This window comes from Dermacentor andersoni, chromosome 1 (assembly GCF_023375885.2).
Source record: "Dermacentor andersoni chromosome 1, qqDerAnde1_hic_scaffold, whole genome shotgun sequence".
NCBI classification, from domain to species: domain Eukaryota; kingdom Metazoa; phylum Arthropoda; class Arachnida; order Ixodida; family Ixodidae; genus Dermacentor; species Dermacentor andersoni.
This window is the reverse complement of record NC_092814.1, coordinates 127,526,156-127,553,457: the sequence shown is the minus strand read 5'-3', so window position 1 is coordinate 127,553,457 and position 27,302 is coordinate 127,526,156. Positions and strand designations below refer to the sequence as shown.

The window sequence follows — 27,302 nt, the reverse complement described above, 5'->3', positions numbered from 1 at the left end:
ACATTGTTGTGGATATTCTGTGGGGTACATGGCATGATATAGTCTGTTTCGGCACGCATGAGGGAGTTGTGCAGTAGGGGTTATTTCCTGCGCTATAGTCTGTAGTGTTGAAGTATGGCGTGAAATTGTTTTGGGATCGGTTCCGAACTCTCCTCGTCATGGTTGTCTTGCTGTGAGGCTTGGTGAGCGTGCGCTCGAGCCGAGGTGTGGCCCCTCAGGTTTCCAGCAGTGCCCCCGGGCCCAACAAGGTTACTTACAGACTCTTGGCAAACCTCGAAGATCAGGTCCTAAAGACGCTTCAATGACTTTTGGACATCAAGCAAGCTACCGCAACAATGGAAAACAACCGAAGTATGCTTCATCCCCAAACCAGGCAAGTCCCTGCCCATTGACCACCTGCAGTCGATAATAATATGTGGTTTTTATTGGTACAAGGGTCAGATATGGCCAAACAGCGACATGACATATGGTGATGGTTTCTCAATGTATTATAAATGGAGTGGGCAGTGAGTTGCAAATGCTAGATGTACCGTGGCTGTATAAGGGCCTAAAAACAATTCACTGTAAATTGCGTAAAATATATGAGTATTAAAATAATGACGAATAATGATTCAGGCTATGAGCATAAAAGTTCCGTTAAGAAGCGATGACAATAAAACGTATGCAGTAGCATTAGTGCCTCAAGAGGTCCTTGAAGTCAAGGGATGTGCCCATGATATGTGGGATAAAAGTAATTTTACGTTGGGCTTCTAATTCAGGACACTCGATAAGAACATAGAGGACTGTAAGATTGTCGCAACACCTATCACATGTCAGGGGATCACTGCCAGTAAGACGGTAAGAGTGTGTTCCTTAGGTATGTCCTATCCTTAGTCTGGAAAGAAGCACTTCCTTGTATCTTGTTTTTTCTGATAGCCATTTCCCTATTCTTGATTTGATCATAGGTACATAGCTTATTACAGGAGGTATTCAGAGACCTGGATTGGGAAGAGTTGGGGATAAGATTTAATGTAGAATACCTTAGTAACTTGTGATTCGCTGATGATATTGCCTTGCTTAGTAACTCAGGGGACCAATTGCAATGCATGCTCACTGACCTGGACAGGCAAAGCAGAAGGGTTGGTCTGAAAATTAATCTGCAGAAAACTAATGTTTAACAGTCTCGGAAGAGAATAGCAGTTTACGATAGGTAGCGAGGCACTGGAAGTAGTAAGGGAATACATCTACTTAGGGCAGGTAGTGACTGCGGATCTGGATCATGAGACTGAAATAATCAGAAGAATAAGAATGGGCTGGGGTGCGTTTGGCAGGCATTCTCAGATCATGAACAGCAGGTTGCCATTATCCCTCAAAAGAAAAGTGTATAACAGCTGTGTCTTACCAGTACTCGCCTATGGGGCCGAAACCTGGAGGCTTACGAAAAAGGTTCTACTTAAATTTAGGACGACGCAACAAGGTATGGAAAGAAGAATTATGGGTGTCACGTTAAGGGATAAGAAAATGAGGGAACAAATGCGAGTTAATGACATCTTAGTTGAAATCAAGAAAAAGAAAGGGATATGGTCAGGACATGTAATGAGGAGGGAAGATAATTGATGGTCATTAAGGGTTACGGACTGGATTCCAAGGGAAGGGAAGCGTAGCAGGGGGCGGCACAAAGTTAGGTGGGCGGATGAGATTAAGAAGTTTGCAGGGACAACATGGCCACAGCTAGCACATGAGCGGGGTAGTTGGAGAAGCATGGGAGAGGCTTTTGCCCTGCAGTGGGCGTAACCAAGCTGATGATGATGATGATGATGATGATGATGCAACTCGTGGCACAGTAAAGGCTTTAGGTTTGCGGGAGGTATAGCTATGTTTGTGTCTGTATATTCAAAAATTACTGACGTGGCACTTTCGTCTACAGCTAAATTGCCTTTTATGCCTCTACGTCTAGGTGCCCAGCATACTATGGAGGAGGAGGAGGAGAAATAGATGGAAAGACAGGGAGGTTAGCCAGTTCTCAGACCGGCTGGCTATCCTGTGCTGGAGAAAGGGGTTAAGGGGAATAAAAGGTAGTATAAAAGATATATTACAAAAAAAAGGCAGCATACTATGATCACTTGCTTGCCCATATAAGCTGAGCATAACAAGCTGTACAGTTAGTTAAAAAATGAATTCTTGTGTTTTCATAGATTCATTAGAGCTCTGACGATGCTCAATGAGTCTGAACACAATTGCTCTTGCTAGATACATTAGCTTTATGTGCTTAACTGCCGAAAGGATTGCGTATGCTTCGCTGTGAAAATACTTGTATGCGGATTTAGTGTGCTGAACACTAAAAAAGACGGTCCCAAAGCTGCATAAGCAACACCAGTAAGAGATCTGGAAGCATTCGTGTAAAATTTTGCACATGAGTACTTTGCATGAGGTTCGAGGAAGTGCCAACGTATACAAGGCTCAGCTGCACGCTTAGAAATCTATATAAAAGAGACAACGCACTCAACAGTCTGCCACTTCCAAAGCGGTGTAAGCTGAATGGGAGTCATTAGGATATTCTCTTGAAGTAGCATGCTTGTTTCTTCAGCCAATGATTCGAAACACAGTTTCGATAAAGCCTGGCAGCCAATATGTCGCTTATAGTGGTATGGCATGGGTGTTCTACATCTGCCTTTACCTTCAGGGAGTAAGATAGACTTAAATATGCTCTTTGCAGGGACCATTCATCCTACTCAGCATACAGGCTTTCTACAGGGTTTGTCCTGAAGGTACCTGTAGCAAATCAGATACCGAGATAGTGAATGGGGTCTAACATCTTTAAGGCAATAGGTGTTGCAGGGTGATAACCTAAGGCTCTGTAGTAAAGGCATGACCGTATAAGGCTTTTGAATGAATGAATGTATGTGGTTTAGTGGCGCAAGGGCCAGATATGGCCAAAGAGCGCCAAGACAGTGTTAGTGATTTCGCGGTGGAATGATGAGTTCTGTGACGAAGATGTGACTTGGCTGTAAATTGGCCTAAAAATAGTCGCTGTAAAGTGCGTAAAATCTATGTGCTATAAAATTATGGCGATGATTAATGACGAGTACTATGAAAATTAAAATCCATCGTAGAAGGATGATGCAAAATATAAAATATATAAGATGGTAAAATTACTTGGAGCACTGCTGCCTCGCCAGAGCCCTTGAACCACAAGGGCCTAGAGGCATGTGCTATTCAAAATAATTATTACAGCGCCATCCTCTGAAGAGAGGAGACGCTACGAACATGTGGGGCTAAAAACATGAAACACAACATCTTTCAGATAACTTAGGACTGCGTTGGTGTCAAATAGCGGTTCTGGGCCGAGTAACATTACTGGATGAAGGGGGATCTGCTGCCGGTATGCTAGGGGAAAATGTTTCTTTCTCTCAGATTCGGCTGCCCGAAACTCCAGGAGGACGTGGAGGACGGTCAGCCTCTCCCCGCATCTACCGCAGGTTGGAGGATCATTTTCAGTGAGTAAAAAGTTATGTGTGCCAAATGTGTGTCCTATTCTGAGGCGACAGAATAGGACATCTGTTCGCCGTGCTTTTGTTACGGAGGGCCAAGAACCTAATTGTGGCTTTATCACGTGCAGTTTGTTGTTTACTTCTGCGTCCCACTTACGTTGCCAGTGGTTTCGCAGTTTCCTTCTTAAAAAAGGCTTCAGGTCTGTGACAGGGACCGAAGCGGTAGGATTAACTGTATGCAATGAAATTGATGTGGCCATCTGGTCTGCTAGAACGTTACCCTCGATGCCCCTATGTCCAGGCACCCAGCATACAATGACATGCTGGTTAGACATATACGCTCTACAGAGAATGGCATAGAGCTCAGTAATTACGGGGTTTCTGTGTTTACAGTGTGACTTCAAGGCTTTCACGACGCTTAGGGAGTCTGTAAATAAAATTGTTTTTTGAATATTTGATTTTCTGATATGTTTCACAGCCGACAATAGTGCATGGGCCTCAGCTGTAAATATACTTGTTTCAGGGTGCAGTACACCGGATTCCGAGAAGGATGGACCAATGGCTGCGTAGGACACCCCGGCATGCGACTTAGAAGCGTCTGTGTAAAACTCTGTGCACGAGTACTTGTACTGGAGCTCCAAGAAATGCATTTTGATATCTGTCTCTGGCGCATGTTTAGTGACCTCTACAAAGGATGCGTCACACTCTATCAGCTGCCACTCCCAGGGCGGTACTAGCTTAGCTGGAGGCATTAGGCGTTGTTCGAGAGTTGGGACATCCATTTCCTTGCTAAGTTCTCTTGCACGCAGTGAGAAAGGAAGTCTCATAGAGGGTCTGTTATTAAAAAGTGTTTCATACGTGAAGTCCTTAATGGTTGTGAAACACGGATGTTCCTTATTAGAGCGAACCTTGAGAAAATACGTTAAGCTGATGTTGGTTCGCTGAAGATGGAGTGGCCACTCATCCGACTCTACATATAAACTTTCAACAGGGCTTGTCCTAAATGCGCCAGTGGCCAGACGGATACCCAGATGGTGTACGGGATCTAACATCTTAAGCGCGCTCGGTGCGGCAGAGTGGTATACTGCGGCACCATAATCTAACCGTGATCGAACTAGGCTCCTGTAAATATTCAATAAACACTGTCTGTCGCTACCCCACGTTGTGTGGGATAGTATTTTAAGTAAGTTCATTGTTCTAAGACATTTTTCTTTCAGATGTTTTAAGTGAGGAATGAAAGTGAGCCTGGAGTCAAGAATAATACCTAGGAATTTGTGTTCTTTGTTGACAGGAATTTGTTGTCCGCCCAGTTCTACACAAGGATCTGGGACCAGGCCTGGGATAAGGCTTTTGTATAAGCTAAGGAGGCATCTCCTGGTGCTTCCCCATGACGTGCGTGACAAGAGCTTCAGCAAATTCATAGCCTTCAGGCGCTTTGTTTTCAGATACTTCAGGTGTGGGAGAAAAGTTAACTTGTAGTCTAAAATGATACCTAAGAATTTATCTTCAAGGCTTACAGATAGTGGTTTTCCATTGAGGTCTATCACGAGGACTGGCAGTACACTTCTTTTGTTCAAGAAGAGGACACACATGCACCTGTGGCCGATATCCTTCACATCAAGTATAGACAAGGTCATAGAAAGGATATTACTCAAACACCTCCAACAACACCTCGACGAAACCCAGCAAATGCTGGACACCATGTTTGGCTTTAGATGACATCTCGGGACACAGGACGTGCTAATTCAATTGAAGAGGAGATCCTCGTCCTTGTCACACACCACTTACCACGGGCCATTCTCGTGCTAGACCTGAAGGGGGCATTTTGACAACATGGCCCACAAGGCGATCCTTTGGAATCTCAACAACACAGGATGCGGGGTGAGAATGTACAATTATGTTGCTGATTTTCTATCTCATCGCACAGCCATACTCAAGAATGGCAATACAGCCTCTGACCCCATCACACTTGGAGGCAGAGGCACTCCCCAAGGCTCAGTTCTCTCCCCACTTCTCTTTAACATTGCACTCCTGGGTCTCCCGGGGTAGCGGTGAGTAAACCCAACCTACACCATGCACTATACGCAGATGATGTGACCCTATGGACGGGTACGGACTCGCTCGGGGGCCTACAAGACACCCTGCAATTCGCAATGGACAAGGTAAACAAATATGCAAAGGAGAGCGGACTTGTCTGCTCGCCTCAGAAGTCAGAGCTTCTTGCGGCCCGGCAGCATAGCACCAAGAAGGATGAAGATAGCATACAGGTCATCAGAGGGAATCCTGCAAATCACGCCATCCTTATGCTCATTAAAGATGTTTCTCTCTCTCTCTCTCTTCACAGCGAGAGAGTAATGTGCGGGTGTCCATACTATTGTGGCCATTTCAGGAAGGGCAGAGGTCTTTAAAATGGAGATCACCATTCGCGAAATTCTACCAGTAGTGTAGTTACGAAGTGCTTTGTGCAAGTCTATTATTATCATTAGTATGTGTTTTCTTCGGGGGTCTGCGACCATGGCTATGGCTATGGCTGCCTCTTCAGCTCCTGAGGTGTCAATGCACTGTATCGTGGTCAATGCACTGGATCTCAGGGAGGATGTAGTCCATGACGCTGACAGTGTGGGCGTCTCTGTCCCTGTACCTGGCTGCGTCTGTGTACTTCATGTCGTGAGAGTTAGAGTACTGCTTATGTAATGCTTCCGCGCAAGCGCGTCGGCGGCCTCTGTTGTATTCGGGATGCATGTTCCTGGGCACCAGTGCAACGTAGAGATGCTCACAAATGGATCGGATCAGTGGGGGAGCAGCAAGATGCTCTTCAAGCTTTCTAGGAAGCAATTTGATATTAGCATTTGAAACTGAGCAAAAGACATTTCCAAAGTCCTACAGTGCAAGAAAATCTCACATTTTTCCACAAAAAAAACAGACTGGGAGCTTGGCAAAAGCCGACAACCATGTGGAAAGGAAAAGCCAAAGATGGTGTGCAGCGATGTTCACCTGTTTCTATTTCACAAACATAAACATCTGCTTTATTTAACTGTTTTTAATAATGAAAAAAAATTTTTTTACATTATTGCCAGCTTTGTGCATGTCCCTCAGAAAAATATGCTTTGACAAACCTTTTACCGATCATCACAACCTAAACAGAAACCCACAGCTACAACTTAAACCATAAGTGTTCTTTTCTGGTTGCATTTACAAATCATTATTTACTGGAAATTATCACTATTCAAAAAATTGCTCCCTTCACTGCAAGCTTTGCTTGGCACAGTAGCCTAAATGATGTCTTCCTTTCATGTATAACAATTATTTGCCCTAAGATTGCAAGCACATCAACTTACTTCCAGGCTCACCCCAGTGAATTGAAGACCTTAGAACATGAAAAAGCGCTGCTCTGCTAAGCTATTAATCAACGGGGTAACCCTTTCATTGCTGGAATAACTACACAGGCCCAACGCCAGCTTTCATGAAAAGGTAAACAACATGGCCTTCTACATGAGGGCTCATGAGGACGTAGAAGACATTTGCCACAGCATGCTGCCAAACATCCAGATTACTGTATGCCTGTGCATGTCACATTCAGGACTGTCTTCAATTGCTTTTGTTTCGCCAGGTGAGTTCAGACTCAGAAAAAAAGTAACCCACCGTACAACAAAAGTGAGGACTTTGACACTGCTATCTTAGCATCTGCCAGCATTAATCCTCAAGCAAGAGTAATAGGGATGGCTAGGGCTCTGAAACAACCACAAGTTTAACCTGGAAGGCTGTTGCATGGTACAAACACCATCTATACCATGTATGCTTGCATCAAGAAATGACAGCAAATGACTTTTAGAAATGCCAAGATTTTTGCACAGTGCTATTTTGATTGATCGGGACCGGTCTTGTAGAAAGTAAAGTGTGAAGTTTCACAATGCCCATACTCGTGCAATACCAACCTATACAGGCTACACCAGCACACGCACCAAACGAGATGGGTGGCTAATGTGTGATGTGCAATTTTTCAGGGTCACATTCTTGGTCCATACTTAATTGCTGAAGCTTCAACAAAGGACAAATGCACCCAGTGTTTATTAAAATGTGTATAGTCAAAGTTTTTGTCAAAGCTCCCAGCAAGCACTTAAACTTGGATGTGCTTCAACAGCAATAGAGTGCCACATTTTTTCACTCCAGCTTGTAATTTCCTTAATTAAATCTTTTTGGACAAATAGATAAGATGTGTAACTGCTGCCTGGACTCCAAGGTCTTCCACTTAAAGGGCCCCCTCACCAGGTCTGGCCATTTTGAGCTGACAAGCGCAGAGCATACATTGCGTGATAACGATCATGTCTGTAAAGTATTACATCGCTACGCACGCAGAAGGATCTGAAATCTCAAACCAAACGCCGTTTTCCTTCTTGCAGTCGCCGTGCTCCAAACCAGAGGATGATGTACTCACGTCCCTGTGCCTATGTACACGTGTCCGCACTGTGACGTCGCTCGTGGTGACACGTGACTTCGAGAATTATTCAAGGCACCATCTGTTATTTGTGTGATCTGTTGCTTGAATTGACGAATTGAAGTTTAGAAAAATAATAAAACACACAAACGAAATGTCTGCATGTTGTTTGCTTTACTTCGCACCGAAGCAAGAGAGATGTACTTCCACTTCGTCTGCTTGTTCCCATGGTCGTGCGGTCACATGCGCAGGTACCAAAGCTATGCCATTTTCTACCGTGTTCCAGTGCGTGATCATGCTCTGCGATCCACTTGTTCTGCCTCAATATTCGAGTAGCACTGAATTATACCGCTAGTCATGTGCCTTTGTGCACAGCACGCAAAATCATGCACTGCGCGAAACGATAACAGCTCGCACGCAATGCCGCCAGCAGAAATACGGGTCGCCGAAAAAAAATAAAAAAGCGAGAAGAAAAAAGAAAACTGAAGGAGGGGCCCGTGACGTATACGTCACGCGATCCTCAAAGTCCGGCATGGGAGAATGCAGGGAAGGAATTTCACTTCCAAAGGCTAGACCGGGTGAGTGGAGAGGGAGTCTTGCTATGCAGTGGAGCCCGCCTGCTGAAATCATGGGTTCGCAGCACTGAAATATTTCTATCTCGGCTATTTATGAGCAGACTTGAAAAATTTTTACGGAAGAACGCTCCCTAGAGAATACATAACAACTTCCAATGTATAACCAAAATTTGCTATGGGGCCTGGTGAGGGGCCCTTTAAGCTCAGGAATTCCTTGATCAAGACATCCCGAACTTTCTGAATCAGACAATGCACAACCATCACCTGCCCTCCAAAGGCTGCTACATATGTTGCCCCTAGATTTGTTTCTTTCAGACTATGTGAAAAATAAAGCTTTTGCATGTGAACACACTAGCCACGATAATCTGAAGCAGTGCATTGAGATGACTCTCAAGAACATTTTACAATATATGCATTTCGTCAATGCAAAAAAAAAACTGCTTTCTTATTTGTGTTGCAAGAATTAAAACACACATGTTCAGATCATGATGTTTTGGTGCCTATAGTGTTTATTGATTTTCTGGCCTCACGCACTGTGGGAATTGGTTTGAGCAAAGCTTTCATTGGTGTTTGTGAGGAACACCGTTCTTGTTTAGCAACCATTTGCAAGCATAGAGCATACAACCATGTTGGACACATTTTCACTGGGAAATGCCTCGCACCACATATTGTATATACTTGAGTAAAGACCGCACTCGGGAAAGGGCTCCACCTCCTCACCTGGCCATGATAGAAGTGCATGGTAAACGAAGGCAGAGAAAGAGACAGATGAGACAGTTGTGCTGCCCTCAGTGCTTGTCCTATCTATCTCTTTCTGTGTATTCATTTACTGTGCCCTGCTATCATAAATATGTTCAAACACACCCAATTTGACATTCTTAACTTGGGCCCAAAATATCAAAAAAGAATATCTCATATAGCCCAGTCTTGCGTACTACATATTTACAAGATATTCCATTTTTCTTTCCTGTTTGTGTGTTGCTGGCACTGTGCACCTCTGCTTCTTTGAGCCGATCACTTTCACAACAGCATAATCTGATTGCCTGCGATGGAAAGAAAATGTCTGACCACATATGAGGCATTTCTAATGCTATGGACGGCACTGAGAACGACTGGCTTTTTGAAGGTGTCGATAAGTCATGTGCAAGCACCAGCAGCAGCAGCAATACTGATTAAGACTGCTAACAAGTGCATACGTGGACAGACACCAGATAGCATGCCATATGCCAGTCACTTTTGTGCTTGAATACATAAACTGACGTTTTGTTAAGAAAATGTCTGGAATGCCAATGCATTTCTCCACAAAGTTAGAAAATTAATTAACTGGCGTCACCCTGAGAATTCGTTCCAAGTGGATTCGCTTTGCGAACTCTACGGCTAGAATTTGTAAATTGCAATATGGGCCATAAGATAATTAGTGTAAAAGTTATTGTTTTTGTTAATTGGTCGATTATGCATTTCAATTTTTTGTGCGAGTAATGTACGCCTTTTCAAGTAGAAAAGCTCATGAACTAGAATTGTGCTATCTGCCACAGGCAAGCTTTAAAAAATTTTGAAAGTTTTCGCTGAAACACCCAGTATACTATTCGCAACGGGCTGAAAGAGAGAAAGGAAGAAAAGTAAGGTGGAGTCATTGCCAGTCAACTCTTGCTAAACATGCATCACAAACATAAAAATATTCAAATGTAGAATACACAATATAGATACAATCCAAACTGATTAACTTTTAAGGAACTTAAGTTCCTTAGAAGTTAGGTCCCAACATACAGTGAGGTTGGGACCTAAGTTCTGCAGTTCACCTAAGGTTCACAAAGTCAAGGCGTTGTCCCTTGTCAGAACTGCTGTAAGTAGAGATGCGTCCCCCAAATGCGAGCGAGTGGTTCTGGAATGTTTGAAGCACTTCCAGTGGGAACCTCAGGTCTCTGTCAACCCAAGGCATCAAGCATCATTGAATCGCTGTGAAGTAGTGACTTGAAGTTGCTCATGTCAGACAAAGAAGGCGGCTTTGTTGTATGCCACTCCCAACAATTTCACCTTTCTGCAGATTGTGTGCTCAAAGAAAATACGAAATTTGCTGATGGGTTCAACCCTTCTAAGACCAAGAACTTTGCTGTAGAAAAGTGTGAGGAAGCTGGTCTAGACAAGTTGTCTAGTGCAATGACGCACTACACGGAAATTTGCCTTTCCATGTTTTTTTACCATTAAAACTCACAAGATGGGCAACCCCTTCAGACTCATTGTCTCTGAAATGGGTACTTGGCAGAAGTGCTTTGGGCTGTACCTCCTGCAAGGTCTGAGGCAGCTGCCGATCAAAGACCTGTTCTTAGTGCACAATTCCACAGAGGTAGTCCAGTTCCTGAAGAAGTCAAACATCAAAAGAGCACAGGCTTTATCGGTGGACATCAAAGATTTATTTTATTCCCTACCTCAAGATGACCTCTTTGCCATTGTGCAAGAAGGTGTGGGATGTCGTGTCTGCTGAAGGACGAATCCCAACATAAAAATGTAACAACTGTTTATTCGATTAGCGATGGCAGCGGACGAGCATACCAACGCTACGCTCGTTTTGGTAGCGGAAGGAAAAAAGCAACTCTTTCCAGCCGGGCAGCCTGTTTTTGTAGCCACCATCGGTGACGCATACCTTGGGTGATGCAGTGGTGGCGCTGTGTTTTATCGGTAACGCAGTCCAGCGTGTAGCCATGTTACGCTGGGCTGGATGATAACAAGGCAGAGGCTGCGTGGAAATATGTGCAGAGTGTGTCGCCACAAAGGCATTGAGGCAATAGGCGCAGTCCGGTTCCAGGACACTGTTGGCACCAACGTCGCCAATTTGCTGGATCTGCTGCAGGTCTACCTAAGCTCCACTGTTGTCTTGCATAATGAAGAGTTCTATGTGCAGAAAAATGGGATATGTATTGGCTCTCGCATTGTGCCCATAATGAGTGATTTATTGTTGGCGCACTACGATAGTCTCCTCCAGGATGATCTAAGCACAGCAGGTCCTGTAAAAGTGTTATGTTGACGATTTTTTTGGTGATCCTTTCTGCCCACCCAAATGGAGCCATAGCTTTGAACTAGGAAAGAAGAGCGCCAACTAAGACAATCACGAGCGGGAGAACGACACAGGACAAATGCCAACTTCATCTATCTTTATTCACTGAAAAATCAGCAAATATAAGGAAAATCACAGACATCCACATGAAGACCACAATGCATCATCTGCCAAACCGTTCAAGATATGACATTTTGCTTTTAAATAGGGTTACAGAAGTATCACTAGCACAGTTTTTTCTTCTCTTCTTTATATGAAATGCTTCCAAAACCTCACGTGCCATTGTATCTCTGCTTCTGCCAAGAATCTTTATCTCTCGGAACCATGGTTCACACTTCTTGCAGTAGAGGCATTGTTTCCGTGGTGAATGTTCTGCCGCCCAGTCATACACAGTGCAACTTGCACAATGTTGCGAAAGATGCACACCTTTTTCTTCTTTCAGTGACCGCACATGTTCAGCTGTGCGGTCATTCATGCATCTACCCGTATGGCCCACATAGGTTTTCCCGCAGGTCAATGGTATTTCATATAGCACACTGGTGTAGCACTTTACAAACTGTTTGCCATGCTTTTTGCTGAAGCTGCTCCTCGTACTCTCGCTCGCGACGCGGGCGCAGAGCTGTGCTTGTTTCTGAGGAGCCAAAAACACAACTGGGACGCCATGTCTGTTCGCCACATTTTCACATTGTGGGCGATCCTATGTACATACAGAACCACTTCTGGCTTAGCGGCTTGTTTTTCTTATGCACAAGGTTTCTTGACCATGGCACCTTTGATTTTCTACAAGAGTGCTTCAGCCACTGCTCTGATGACTGTGCATGGAAACCCGGCCAAAACCAACCTATCAACTTGCTTGTGATAGCTCGCACGTATTGCATGGTGACACAATTTCACGAGAGCAGACTGAAGACAAAGTTTAACTATGGAATGTTTTACAGTTTTTGAATGAGTTGACCCCATTTCGATGGGGGCGAAATGCGAAAACACCTGTGTACTTAGATTTAGGTGCACATTAAAGAACCCCAGGTGGTCAAAATTTCCGGAGTCCTCCACTACGGCGTGCCTCATTATCAGAAAGTGGTTTTGGCACGTTAAATCCCATAATTTTTTTGAGTCGACAAGATGCATAAGAAAGCAGCTCATTTTGTGCTCGAGGCGCATACTGCCAACATACAAAAGTGTTCAGGTATGTTGACGATCTTTTCATAGTTTTTAAAAACAGGCAAATTCCACATTAGGAAGAGAGGAAAAAACTGTGTTAGTGATACTTCTGTGACCCTCTTTAAAAGCGAAATGTAATATCTTGAACATTATGGCAGATGATGCACTGTGGTTCTTGTGCGCATGTCTGTGATTTTCCTTATACAAACTTTGTCCATAAAGTTCCGCGACTGCGTCCATTTTAAAAAATGCATTTAACACTGAAATCATTTGTGCAGCACCCCTTTGAAATAGTCTCCCTTGCAGTCTATACACAGCTTCCAATGCTTCTTGAGGTCTTGGAAACAGTTGGAAAAAGCTTCTTTTGGCAGGGCTGTCAGCTCCTTTGTCGTGGCGTCTTGAATGGCCTCCACACTCCCCATCCAGCGACCTTTTAGGGCTCTCTTCACACGAGGAAACAGGACAAAATCGGATGGGGAGAGGTCAGGCAAGTATGGTGGATGGGGAAGTACAGTAATGCTGTGCTTGGCGAGAAATTTTGTCACACTGAGAGCAGTGTGCGGCCTTGCGTTATCGTGGAGAAGGCTCCATTGTCCAGATGCCCATAAGTCAGGGTGACGGTGTTGCAGTGCATCACGCATGTGTTGGAGCACACGGATATATAACTCCTAATTCACCGTCTGTCCTTGTGGGATGAACTCGTGGTGTATGATACCTCTGGCATCGAAAAAAACTATCAGTATCATCTTTGTTTTGGTCTTCTGTCGCTGCACCTTTCTCGACGCTGGAGAGCTTGTGGACCGCCATTCGGCGCTCTGCCTCTTTGTTTGAGGATCGTATTGAAAACACCATGTTTCATCTTCAGCAATGATGCTGTCGACGAATGCAGCATCCTTCTCTGCCTCGGAGAGCAAATCAGCGCTCACTGATGCCCGCGTGTCATTCTGGTCTTGTGTGAGGGAGTGCGGCACAAGTCTGGCATTCAGCTTTCGTTTCCCCAAGTTCTCATGCAAAATTTGGTCGCATGTTGTCTTACTAATGTCGAGAGCATCCGATAGCATGCAGACTGTAATGGTGCGGTCTTGTAAGAGCTCCCTGATCTGAGCCCCGTTGTTTTCATTCCGTGAGGTTGCAGGGCTCCCCTGCCTTGTGTCGTCTTCCCCCGACGTTCTCCCCGAAATGAACCTCTTGTGCCACTCAAAAACTCGCACCCGCGATAATGTCTCGTTGCCGTAAACGTCACGAAGGAGCTCATACGTCTGTGTGGCTGTCTTGCCAAGCTACACACAGAATTTTATGTTTACACGCTGTTCAAGGTGGACGTCCATCTCTCCACATTCACTCACAGTAGAATGCACAGACGACTAGTGACAACATATTTTTCTACATGTAGTGCGATCTAGCAACTGCCACAGCAATTAACATAAATAGCTCAGATTAGCTCGAAAAGATGGCACTACACATACGCACATACATTTGTTTTGGGGAATCATTTCTAGAGAAGAAAATAAATCAGACTCGAAACTTTACGGACAAAGGTTGTATTTGCCGATTTTTCAGTGAATAAAGATAGATGAAGTTGGCGCTTGTCCTGAGTCGTTCTCCCGCTTGTGATTGTCTTAGTTGGCGCTGTTCTTTCCTAGTTCAAGTATGTACCATCAAGCCCAAATGAACGTTGTTCTGAACCATAGCTCTGTTCGACCAAGTTTTTGAAAAATTCAAGAGCATTTTTCGAAGGTTGACATTCACAAGGCAATTGCCTGAGAAAGGCCAAATCCGTTTCCTTGAGCTTGCACTGCACCTCGAGGAGAAGCACGCGTGTTGGATGTATGCCCGACGTTCCAAAAAACCCCGTCTCCCCTACACTTCCGATCATTCAAAATTGGTGAAGCGCTCCATAGCCCTAAGTGCTCTCAAAAATGCTGTGATTTGCTCTTGCTCCCACTTGATGTCCAGCGACTTTGCTAACCAAAACCATTGGCTTAAGGCAAGTGGCTATTCAGCACAACTGCTGCCATCTTTGATGGAAGTCTTATTGCAAGAGATTCGTTCCCCCGTGCCATGAAACCACACAAAGTGGTAAAGGACATAACCAAGACTGTTGCGATCCCGTATGTATACTGTGTGTCCACCGCATTAAGAAAGCTGCGGACCGGGCCGGTGTTAAGGTGGTGTTTACCACACCTAACAAGTTGGGAAGGTTGTGCAAAAAAGTCAACAATGGCCGGCAAATGCATGGACTGTGTGGTAAGTGACATACCACCAAGCCTGTAGATTGCAAAACCAATGTAGTTTATGCCATTCCCACCTCTTGCGGTGGCACTTACATAGGGCAGACAGGACGCTGCCTTTATGAACATTTACGTGAGCACGTGCACAGTGTCAAGATTAAGACTGGTAGTAATCTAGCTGTTCATTGTGCAAAGTGTGGCTGTTCACCACATCTAGAAGACACACGTGAGCTGAAAAGGTACAGCAATAAGATGGCCAGGGAAATATTTGAGGGCTTTTCAATTTGTCACTTAGCAGCCACTTACATAAGTGGCCCTTCAATAGCTCTTTGTGATAAGGAACTTAAGTTCCTTAGAAGCTAATCCCTTTGGATTTTGTCCATATTGTGTATTTTACATTTGTATAGTTTTATGCTTGTGACGTATGTGCAGCAAGAGTTGATTGACGATGATTCGCCTTCCCTTTCTTCGTTTCTCTCTTTCAGCCCATTGCGAATAGTATATATTTGTGCAGGCTTCAATAAACATGTTGTTGGCAGTTAGCACTGGTCCTGTGCTTTTCCTTGTCCGTGTGTTTTTTGACATTTAAAATGAATGATCCGTACAAACAAGCTTGCGCCCAAACCCTTCTAAGTTATCACTTGATGACCACAGGTATTCGTGGTCACAACACTGGTGTGATGAGCGTCGCCAGCAGGGGGCACACAAACTCATCCCAAAGTGAATGTTCTATGCTGCCTTTACCATTTCACTATGCTGCGCCTTTGAAGCTCCGCGGATTACGTGACCTCCAATACTGGACACATGTGGGAAGATGACGCACATAAAGGCACCAGCCTTTTCATTTTAAATGCTTGCCTTCGCTGTTGCACTCACATGCTTGCGCTCACACCTTCAGCATATCACGTGACCTTAAATGCTCAGTGCATTGGCTATGCATGTGCCATCACACCTAGGACAGACAGGCGTAGGCGTAGCACCTCTAAAGCTTTGAAACATTCTGAGAGAAAATTCTAATAGAAATTCCTATTAATACTATACACCAAGAATTATAGGCCCAATACCAAAACGTACAGGTCACATACAGCTTTCTGCCAGTCCTGTAGCTCCTTCTATCAGGGCAATACACTGCTCTATAAGACAAATAAAATGGTTTATGGGCCCAATTGAAGCTAGAAGTAGTGATCATGATATAAACTTGTATTGGTAATATTGCTTGGCAAGAAGCCAACCAAGTAAATGCACCAAATATTGAGAATGAAGGCACAGTAGGCTTTGCTTTAATAAAGGAATTATGCTTCCTAAGCTGTATGTTTGTTGCACGGAGGATATTTAGGTACTGTTTGTTGCTTCACTGAGTAATTTCATGGAGAACAGAGCTGGCCTCCAGCACATCTGTAGGGGAACACAGATCGGGCCAAGACTCACTACATGAATGTTGTCCTGTGTGTCTGCCATTTGGCAAGACAGCAGCATAAACCACAATCAGCAAAATCCGATAGGGTTTACCTAGAAAGCTTTGCTTTAAAATGAACAATTAATGCGCCTATGTACAACAAACCACCTTGGTACACAGTGCTCATATCTACATGAATGCACTTGTAAGTTCATAGACTAATATCGGCTATCAGCTTATCAGTTGTATTGTTTCATAGACCAGTACTGGCTATCTGTTTACAAGTGTAACAGTTCTATTGTTTCATAATCAAATAAAATGAAGCAAATAAAATTTCTCTATTGGAATTTTTCCTGGGGATTACTTTGTTTGGAGAATGGCAGGATCAACAAGTGATCAAGTGATCAACGAAGGTTATTCTTGCTTTTCTTCTTTTTCTTTTTTTAAGATCGACGAAACTTACCCATTAGCTTATTTTTGATGTCAATATTGTCAACAAATGATTTGATTATATGTTAAAAACTTCACACATTCCCATACCCCTAAAAAATTAATACAAGCTAAAGCTTACACACACACAATACAAGAAATTAGAGTTTTAGAGTTTAGATTTCTAAAAAATCAAACTTTGAACGGCATTTATCTGTGAGACTCAAGTAGACCAATCCATGTTGAATTGAAAAGGACAAACCTGGTTTAGTGGCAAGTCATGTCCTACCATGCAGCGAAGACAATACAGTATTGCTGAGAGTGTCACTGCACGTGGAGCATTCAGGTTACCATGCACTTCACGGCCTGTCCCAGAAAAGTCGAACACGGCTGTTCCCTACAATAAATAAATAAATAAATAAATAAATAAATAAATAAATAAATAAATAAATTATTGTGCCCAGGAACAACCCTAAAGTCTGAATGCTGGAGCATGCGCACATTAAAGAACAAACAAAAAAACCTGCAGAGGAATATAATAAAAAAAAGACTATAGAAAGAACAAGCTTGAAAACATGAGTGCACATACAACAAAGCGCAAGGTGAATATAAAAGGAAAAGGAGGAGAAGGGCAGTCGAACAATTGTGAAACTATTACACAACAACACCAAGCTCGGCAAAGAACAAAGAACAATGACAGCGAGTTATGAAAAATATAGAGATCATGAAAATAAGCGTTATAAAAACTCTATTCTCCGTGTATTCTGTATTGAGTGTTGGTGATGACAGGCAGGAACATTAAAAGGTCTATGTTCTCTAGTGATGTGCAAAATACGAAACATGATACAACTGAGGATACCATGAAAGAGTCTGAAAAGAAACAGAAGGCCAGCGTGATTATGTCGGCAGTGAAGTAATGGCAATGACAATAATCCAACCGTGCTAGAACAAGGTCCAGTGCCTTTGATAGCGAAGCGGTGACAATATATGCTCAGAAACTTTTTCTCAGCGCAATTATGACAGCAGTGAAGTAAGGGAAATGACAATAATCCAACAGTGCTAGAACAATGTTCAGTGTCCCTGTTAGCGAAGCGGTCATGAAATATGCTTGGAAACTTTTTCTGGACCCGATCCATGATGATGATGATGGTGATGATGAAACCAGTGAGAAAACATGCACATCTACAATTTCAATTGGCTTCAATAGCAATTACACAAGCTTCTTCAGCATGCATTGTTGTACGCATGTTTGTCAGCAGCATATCTCATATAAATAAAGCTTTAACAACTTGATATCAGTTTAGTAGGAATCCATCATTATTAAAAAGAATGTTAAGGTCAACCAATTTTTCACGTTAATCTTACTATACATTTTGGACTGCCAGTGTGCCCTTATCCGGAGAACATGTCCTCCGGAACCTTTGGCACTGTGGGACCCTTGGCACTGTGGTGGAAGTTCTTGGCATCACTGCTCATATTCACAGCCTAGGAGTCTGACTGCACTTGCTCATCACCCATGACTGCTTGTGCCAGCTATTCCAACAAGATGCCGACAAAGTCTAGTAAACTATTGCGAGTTTTTACCACATCTATGTCAAGATAGCATGCTTTCCTGGGCCAATGGATCCTGTGCACGGGGAAGGGACCCAGAAGAACATGCAAATTCTTCATTTATGAGAACAAAGAAACTGAAAGCAGCGAGCAGTGCTGACAAGACAAAGTATTCAGTATTTGCTTTGTATGGAAACATGGCAGTGAGAGGAGTACATGATGTAGGGTACATGATGTGTACCATAAATTTTTGAATTTACACTTCACGACGCCCAAGATGAAACGACAGCCGAAACATGCTGCTGTTACAGCCAAAATACACTCTTCTTCATAGACGAGAAGAGGGGGGTTAACCGAGGGTCCCGATTTTTATTGGTCATATCATGAGAAGCCAACAAACACTGACACCAAGGACAACATAGGGGAAATTGTTTGTGCTTAATAAATTAAATAAAGAAACAATGAATTATTGAAAATTAAAGTGGATGAAAAAACAACTTGCCGCAGGTGGGAACTGAACCCACAACCTTCGCATTTCGCGTGCGATGCTCTACCAATTGAGCTACCGCGGCGCTGTTTCCCCATCCACTTTCTTGGGTATTTATGTGTGCTAGTAGAACCATGGGAATGTTAGCCAGCGCCACCACTCACATACCTGGGCAGCCCAGGTATGTGAGTGGTGGTGCTGGCTAACATTCCCAGGGTTCTACTAGCACACATAAATACCCAAGAAAGAAACTTGATTACACACAAAACACAGTTGGTCAAGAACAAGAAGTATTGCACGAGTTAAACCACTCAACAAGGTTACAAGAAGTGATGGATGACATGTCTACCAGCCACAGACCAGCCACAGTAAATCAGTGGCTATGGCACTGCACTGCTGAGCATGACGTCAGCAATTGGTATCCTGGCTGCAGCAGCCACATTACAATGGAAGTAAAATGAAAATATGCTCATGTGGCTAGATTTATGCTCACATTATAGGATCATCATCATCACCATCATCATCTTATTATTATTATTCCTCTTCTTCTTCTTCTTCTTCTTCTTCTTCTTCATGTCCACTGCAGGAGGAAGGCCTCTCCCTGCGATCTACAATTACCCCTGTCCTGCGCCAACAGATTTCAACTAGCGCCCGCAAATTTCCTAATTTCATCGCTCCACCTAGTCTTCTGTCGTCCTCGACTGCGTTTCCCTTCTCTTGGTACCCATTCTGTAACCTTAATGGTCCAACTGTTATCTAACCGGCGCATTACATGACCTGCCCAGCTCCATTTTTTTCTCTTGATGTCAATTAGAATATTGTCTATACCCGTTTGTTCTCCGATCCAAATCATTCTCTTTCTGTCTCTTAACGTTATGCCTAGCAATCTTCGTTCCATCGCTCTTTGCGCGGTCCTTAACTTGTTCTCAAGCTTCTTTGTCAGTCTCCAAGTCTCTGCTCCATATGTCAGGACTGGTAAAATCCACTGATTGTATACTTTCCTTTTCAATTATAACGGTAAGCTCCCAGTCAGGAGTTCACGATGTCTGCCGTATGCGATCCAACCCATTTTTATTCTTCTGTGAATTTCCTTCTCATGGTCAGGGTTCCCTGTGATTAGTTGACCTAGGTAAACATACTCCTCTGCAGACTCTAGAGGCTGGTTTGCAATCCTGAATTCTTGTTCCTTTGCCTGGTTATTCATCATTATCTTTGTCCCTTCTGCATATTAATCTTAAAACCCACTCTTACACTTCTCTCTGTTAAGGTCCTCAATCATTTGTTGTAGCTCGTCTGTATTGTTGCTGAATAGAACAATGTCATCGGCAAACCGAAGGTTGTTGAGGTATTTGCCGTCGATCTTTACTCCTAAGCCTTCCCAGTTTAATAGCTTGAATACTTCTTCTAAGCACGCAGTGAATAGCATTGGAGAGATTGTGCCTCCTTGTCTGACCCCTTTCTTTATAGGTATCTTCCTACTTTTCTTGTGTAGAATTAAGGTGGCTGTGGAATCTCTGTAGATATTTTCCATAGTATTTACGTAAGCGGTCTTGATTACGCAATGATTATGCAATGCCTCCTTGATTACGCAATGCCTCTCGGACTGCTGGTATCTCCACTGAATCAAATGCTTTTTCGTAATATATGAAAGCCATATAGAGAGGCTTATTGTACTCTACGAATTTCTCGATAACCTGGTTAACGACATGTATGTGATCCATTGTAGAGTAACCTTTCCTGAAGCCAGCCTGCTCCCTTGGTTGACTAAAGTCCAGTGTTGTCCTTATTCTATTAGAGATTATTTGGGTAAATATTTTATATAATACTGGGAGTAAGCTAATGGGCCTATAATTTTTTAGTTCTTTAACGTTGCCCTTTTTGTGGATTAGTATAATGTTTGCATTCTTCCAGTTTTCTGGGACCCTTGCAGTCGATAGACACTTCGTATAGAGAGCCGCCAGTTTTCCAAGCATTACGTCTCCTCCATCTATGATTAAATGGACTGTTATTCCATCCTCTCCTGCCGCATTTCCCCATTTCATGCCTTGCAAGGCCTTTCTGACCTCATCTCTAGTTCTAGGAGGAGTTCCTGTATACTGTACATTATTGTTTCGGATAGAGTGCTCCGGAGTCCTCTGGGTACTGTAAAGGTCAGTATAGAATTCTTCCACTGCTTTTATTATACCTTCGAAATACCCTGCTATCTTTCAGTGCATACATCTTGGTTTGTCCTATGCCAAGTTTTCTTCTCAATGATTTCAAGCTGCATCCATTTTTAACGGCTTCTTCAGTCTTTCTCACATTATAATTTCTAATATCACTTATTTTTGCTTTGTTGATCAGTTTTGACAGTTCTGCGAATTCTATCCTATCTCTTGAGTTGGACACTTTCATGTTTTGTCGTTTCTTTATTAGGCCTTTTGTTACTTGGGAGAGCTTGCCTACTGGTTGCCTTGGTGCCTTGCCTCCTACTTCAATTGCTGGCTCTGAAGCCAGCCTCATTACGGTTTCATTCATTACCTTTATGTCATCCTCATCATCTCTCTGTTCTAAGGCTGCATACTTGTTTGCAAGTACCAGCCTAAATTTGTCTGCTTTTATCCTTACTGCCCCTAAATTGACCTGTTCTTTCTTGACCAATATTACTCTTTCTCTGTTTAAATTGAGGTGGATCCTGGTCCTCACTAACCTATGATCACTAGATTTTACCCTACCTATTACTTGAACATCCTGCACTATGCTGGGATCGGCAGAAAGTATGAAATCAATTTCATTTCTTGTTTCACCATTAGGGCCTTTACAGGTCCATTTTCTGTTGCTACGTTTCCTGAAAAAAAGTATTCATTATTCTCAGCTAAATTCTTTCTGCAAATTCTACCAGAATCTCACCTCTAGCGTTTCTAGAATCGACATTGTAGTTGGCAATTGCCTGTTCACTTGCCTGCGTTTTCCCCACTTTTGCATTGAAGTCCCCCATTACTACTGTATACCGCGTTTGCACTTTTCTCATCGGTAATTCAACATCTTCATAAAACTGGTTTACTTCCTCATCGTCGTGACTGGACGTTGGAGCGTAGGTTTGTACTACCTTTAATCTATACCTCTTATTGAGTTTGATTATGACTACTGCTACCCTCTCGTTGATGCTGTATAATTCTTCAATGTTGCCCGCTATGTTTTTATGGATTAGGAATCCTACCCTGTATTGCTTCTTATCCGGGAGACCTCTATAGCAGAGGACATGGCCATTATTCAGCAGTGTGTAAGCCTCACCAGTTCTTCTAATCTCACTAAGGCTGATAATATCCCAAAATGTGTCTGATAGTTCTTCGAAGAGTCCTGCTAAGCTAGCCTCACTTGAGAGGGTTCGGATGTTAAACGTTGCAAGGGTCAGTTTCCATTGGCGGCCTGTCCGGAACCAGGTATTCTTAGCACCCTCTGCTGCGTTGCAAGTCTGACCGCCACCTTGGTCAGGTGCTCCGCAGCCGCTGGGGACTGAGGGCCATTTCATTGAGGAGATCATTTCATTAGGGAGGTTGTGGCCAAATACTGCACCAGGGAGGCCAATTCCTGTTCTGGTGAGGGAGTGTCTTTGTTCAAACTTTGTGGGCCTTCCTAATTTGGTTGTACCTGGATTAGTATAGCCCCACTCGCTCTCGGCATCTTTCGCCGGTGTCAGGCGCCACTCCAAGCCTGCAGATGTAGTGCACTGGAGGATGTCACACGCAGATACACCATTGTTTAAAAAAGGGGGGGAGGAAAAAAAAGAGGGAGGGGGATTTGAACTTCCGACTACCGCAACCGAGCATAAGACATAGCATCTTAGAATCTTAGGTTATAATAATACATTTAAACTCCTCTTAACCAGCATCTCTCATGGCCCATGTGTAGTTTTGGGATGTACAGTCTCATCAGTTATTAATATTATGGATGGTACACTTTTAACATGTCTACCTAACCATGATGTGAAGTATAAATGTTGAAATAAATTACAAATGTTAAAGAAAGATGCCATGGTTTAAACAATAATTTTGGGAAGCTGTATGTGGCACAATATGTAGCACATATTAAATGAACTAACCTCCTTCTCATTGAGTTTGACAGTGAGGCAGATGCGTGAGCCATCATCCATGCGGTCCCAGGCATGCAGCTCAGCTTTACCCAATTTGCTGATGGCCGAGTTAGCCACCCGACGCAGCAGGTCCTTAATGGCCACTTCTGCATTGTCCTGCACGTAGCCCATGTAGGCTTGCACTGCCTCTAGGCCATAATAGTCAATAAGTTCCTTCACAAGGATGATGCCCTGCAAACAAACAACCAACTATAGCTCCACAAATAATCATCGCAGCCTAACACACTAAAATGAGCTAAGAGACTACCCAAATATAGTCATGGTTATAACATAGCAAGTTAGCTAATGCTTTATTTAAAGCATATATGTTAACAGCAGTGCTCTTAAATAACAGCAATCGGAGCACTTTTATGCAACACTGATGCAGGCAAAAGAAACAGTTATTCTTCGCCTTTTAGTATTTATTTTTCAGTGAACACGTTACAAACAATACCATTCCAAAAGCCTTACAAGGTGTTCTTAGAGCCTAATGATAAACATTCCGATCCTTGATTTTGCAACAACAAGGAAAATTTTACCAGCAAAGGCATTAAGTCAAAATTATGACAATTTGGCAATGCAGCTGCCAAGTTTAGTCCGAGTGACAGGAGAAAGAATAAACTATGGCTAAGTATAAAGATGCATCCCAAAAATCACAGAGGCACACACAGAGCCACAAATAGGAGAGTAAACACTCTGTTTACTCACTGTTTTTCCCAATATGGAACCTGTCTAAGTTCTGAAATTGAAAGCTGCTCTGAAAACTGGAAAAACTAAAGAGAAATATTATACTAACTGGCATGTCATGGCAGCAGAGGGCAAGGAACTGTTATGTTCACTGAAGCTGCTTACCACATATGTGCTTGCAAACACCACCACACAGAGCTTACAAATTTCAGTTGAATATATCACGTTGCACATCACAGTCGTTATAGGTGAACGCCACTGATATGCCCCTGGCTGTGGTGACTTCCTGGTAGTTACATTGAATTTGATCAGTCCTGGCTCAAAGCTGAACTGCCACGCACCATGTGGTAATCATTCATCATCCTGCAAAGTTCCAGCATCTTTTGTAGCATTCTGGATGGAACAGTGACACAATGTTGCCAGCCTGATGAGCAAGTACTGGGTATACTATCTAAATATACAGTATTTGGTGGGTGAATAGTTCTCATTTACATGGGCACAAGTTTTCCAGTGGCCTGGAATACATCCATCAACATGCCATCCACAGCCTGGCACTGTCATCATTTCTTTGTTTATTTTTTCTTCTTCTCTCGGGTTTTATGCTCAGATTTGCGCTGGATGTTTCTTTTGTGTTCAAAGGTCTCATTTCTTTATCCCTCATCTCTTCAAATTTTGTTCACACTACTCATGGTGCTTGTACAAGCTTTTCCTTCAACTGCGAAGCTTTCTTTCTGAGATACTCGTACAGGTTCCTTTGCAGCTTCGTGCTACACTCGGGTGGATGACAATTTTTTCTATCATGAACCTTCCTCCATATTGCAGGATTTCTCAGAACTGATATGCCTTATTCAGAATCCCCGTGCTTTGAGTTGATTAATTTGCCCTCGCTCTGCAAATCGGTTAGCCTTGTGATTAGCTCAGATGGTAGAATGGCCGTCCCAGTAAGGTGCTTGTCCAAGGTTCAATCCCTGAACCAGGACAAATTTTTCTTGAACTGCAACTGCAAAACTTTCTTTCTGAGAAAGAAATGAGTTTCTTTTTAGCTTCATGCACACTCAGGTAGGTGACAATATTTTTTTTCTCTTAAGTTTTCTAAGCCTGTGAAGTAATCCATAAATATATCTAACACATTTTGGTCTACTGCATCGGGCAATATATGATCATCGGAACCAAGAATGGGACTACTTTAAAAATACCTCCAATAAGTAACCCCCTCCCAACATCCTAAATGTATGTCTCTTCCCCTTTGGCTTCACATTTCACAAAGCATAGAGTGTGTACTGTACTCTTCTGTTTGTATTTTGCTTCATGTTGCACAACTCAACACGGCAAACAAGACTAAGTGTGTGTTCAACGTTACTAGATTATTTTCAGTTGTCAAACTCCGCCGCGGCACCTGGCCCCTTTCTGTCGCGCCCGCGGGGTGGCACGCGCGACACTGTCGGCCCGAAGGCGGGCGGTGCGAGCAACGTTTGTGCGGGCGGACAGAGACTCCGATGCGTGCAGCAGCGTGCCACGTTTTGCTCGTGTTTCTTATTTGTGTGCCAGGAAAATGCTACTCGCCTTGTGAGCAAACATGCCTGCAATGGAACAATGAAACGGCAATGAAACAAGAAAAACCACGAGAAAGGAACAAAGTAATAGCTAGGGAGGGTGCAGCGCCCTTCCTAACTATCACTTTGTCTGTTTTCACTGTTTTTTTTTTGTGGGTGTTATTATAAACTTGCGAGTATTCTACGACGAAATAGTATACCAGACCACCGCCTTTGAACTTCGTGCGCATTTCCTAAGGGCTATAAACTTGTTACACTAATCATTTTAGGTCATCAAATATTTTTTTTTGGAACTGCTAAACTCTACAGAACAGAATGGAATTCAAGAGAACCTGAAGCTTTTTTGCATCACAACAAACGACAAAGTAGCTGCGAGTAACTCTGATGTTGACTTTAGACACTGTCGATGATGTGCCGCGTCCAGGTGCGCTCTATGTTTCGACAGCCAAGTTAAATCTAGATCCATTGGAGGTAAGGCACACTGTTCACATTTGTTGTGACTGCATTCACATTGCACTGGTTGCTAGGAAATTCCCTCACTCATGTTTTTTCAGCAATACATTGGACTAGTGCGTTCCTTCGGTTGAGATGAGTCCCATCCTACTATAATCAACGTCACGCAGATATTCCGCCTTCTAAGCCTGTGTACACCTGTTAAAACAGCGCTACATGGTAGCGTGGAAGGTGTGCCAGGCCCTGTGCTCGTCGGCGTCAACTACGGATTCAAGCAGACGAGAGGAGTCTGCAAGTAAAAAAAAAGTAGTCTTCGCAATGCCATTGAGGCGACGTTGATAAGTTGCCTGGAGCGAAGCAGCTCATCAGAATGTGCTTGCAATGAGCACACTTATGCTCGAGGAAACATAGGGCTGGGACAATGTTGTTTATTATCTGTGTGGATATGTCATTCATAAAGTAAGAAAGGGCGCACCATGTGATCTATGCATAGCGGACATAAGCTTTGAAATCCCAGCATTTGGCTGCGACAGTTACTTAATTGAGTCAGAAGTCTCAAGCAAGGTTCCTTAAAGCACCCGACACCAAAGATGCTGGGCTTTATGAAGATTGCTAACAAAAGCGTGTCAGCTTCCCTGGATGAGGCAGGCCTTTGCGGAGAGATATTTTGGAAGGTTTTAGATGATCTAGAGGGGTGCTGCCTCCCTCTTCTTGCTTGTGCAGAGCATATGTTCGCTTTCACGCGCAAAATACTTAATTTCTTCATTGTTATGCGAATGCATTGTTACTCCAGGGATAAAAACTGTCAACTAGAAAGCAGTCACAATGTAGCTGTAGCAAACAAGAAAGCGCGTCTTTTGCGTATATCGATGCAGCATGCTTAGATTCATCAACCCGACGTTGTACAGGTCGTATTCTTTTTTTCATGTGTGCATAAAACAACATGCCACAAACGAGAAGCCTCACTCTCCTCTTCATTCACCTATTAGCTGCTTTTTACAGAATGCAAATTGTCAAACGGCTATTCTTTGAATATTTAACGCCACGCAGAGCAGCAAAAAAAAAAAAAATCTGGCATTTAGTCGGCGGCACGCTCCTGCCTTGGGAAGCTTCCGTAGCCAACCGGGCCAACCATGGCGGCAGCGCCACCTCGCGAGAGGAGACGGCAGAGGGTCACGTTCTCGCGCCGCTCCCAGGCGGAGTTTTACAACTGAAAAGTATCTAGTAGCGATGTGTGTTAATAGGCTAATGCTGGAAAAGACTGTCTTGAAATCCAGAAAGTCGTTGCAGCCATGAAGCATCCAAACAAGTGTAATGTTTGCAGCTCGAATTGTATAATGGAAGTGACTAGGAAGCTAAATTATTGTTAATGAACCAAGAAAACAACAGATGTGCAAGAATTCATGGCCGTATTCATGGCTAAACATTTCATTTATGAATTTAATTGATGTGGGTTTTAATTGTACTTGAGAAGAAAGCAGCCAACATCAACAGCTCACTGGTCACATACCTTTTGGTTGGCTGCAATCTGTGCCTGTATGTCAGCCAAATTATCACGCAGGTTTCGAGTACCACTGCTATTGGGCAACAGTGAGGGGGCATTGAGGGCTTTGGTCAGGGCTGCATATACAGAAGAAAAAAAATGTGAATACATGAAAATCATTGTGTGATGGTAAACAAGCAGGCATCTAAACCATGGCAATACCAGGAA

General features: G+C 43.3%; 1 protein-coding gene across 1 annotated transcript in view; it reads right to left on the bottom strand.

Moving 5' to 3' along the window:
• Positions 1-27,302, bottom strand: part of LOC126545854 (5-oxoprolinase) — a 160,841-nt gene that overhangs the window by 31,687 nt on the left and 101,852 nt on the right. Inside the window, exons 24-26 of the mRNA XM_050193858.3 lie at positions 27,102-27,211; positions 22,869-23,090; positions 17,012-17,146 (exon numbers count right to left, since the gene is read on the bottom strand). Of these exons, the coding sequence (XP_050049815.2) occupies positions 17,012-17,146; positions 22,869-23,090; positions 27,102-27,211 (467 nt within the window). The remainder of the gene's footprint in view (positions 1-17,011; positions 17,147-22,868; positions 23,091-27,101; positions 27,212-27,302) is intronic.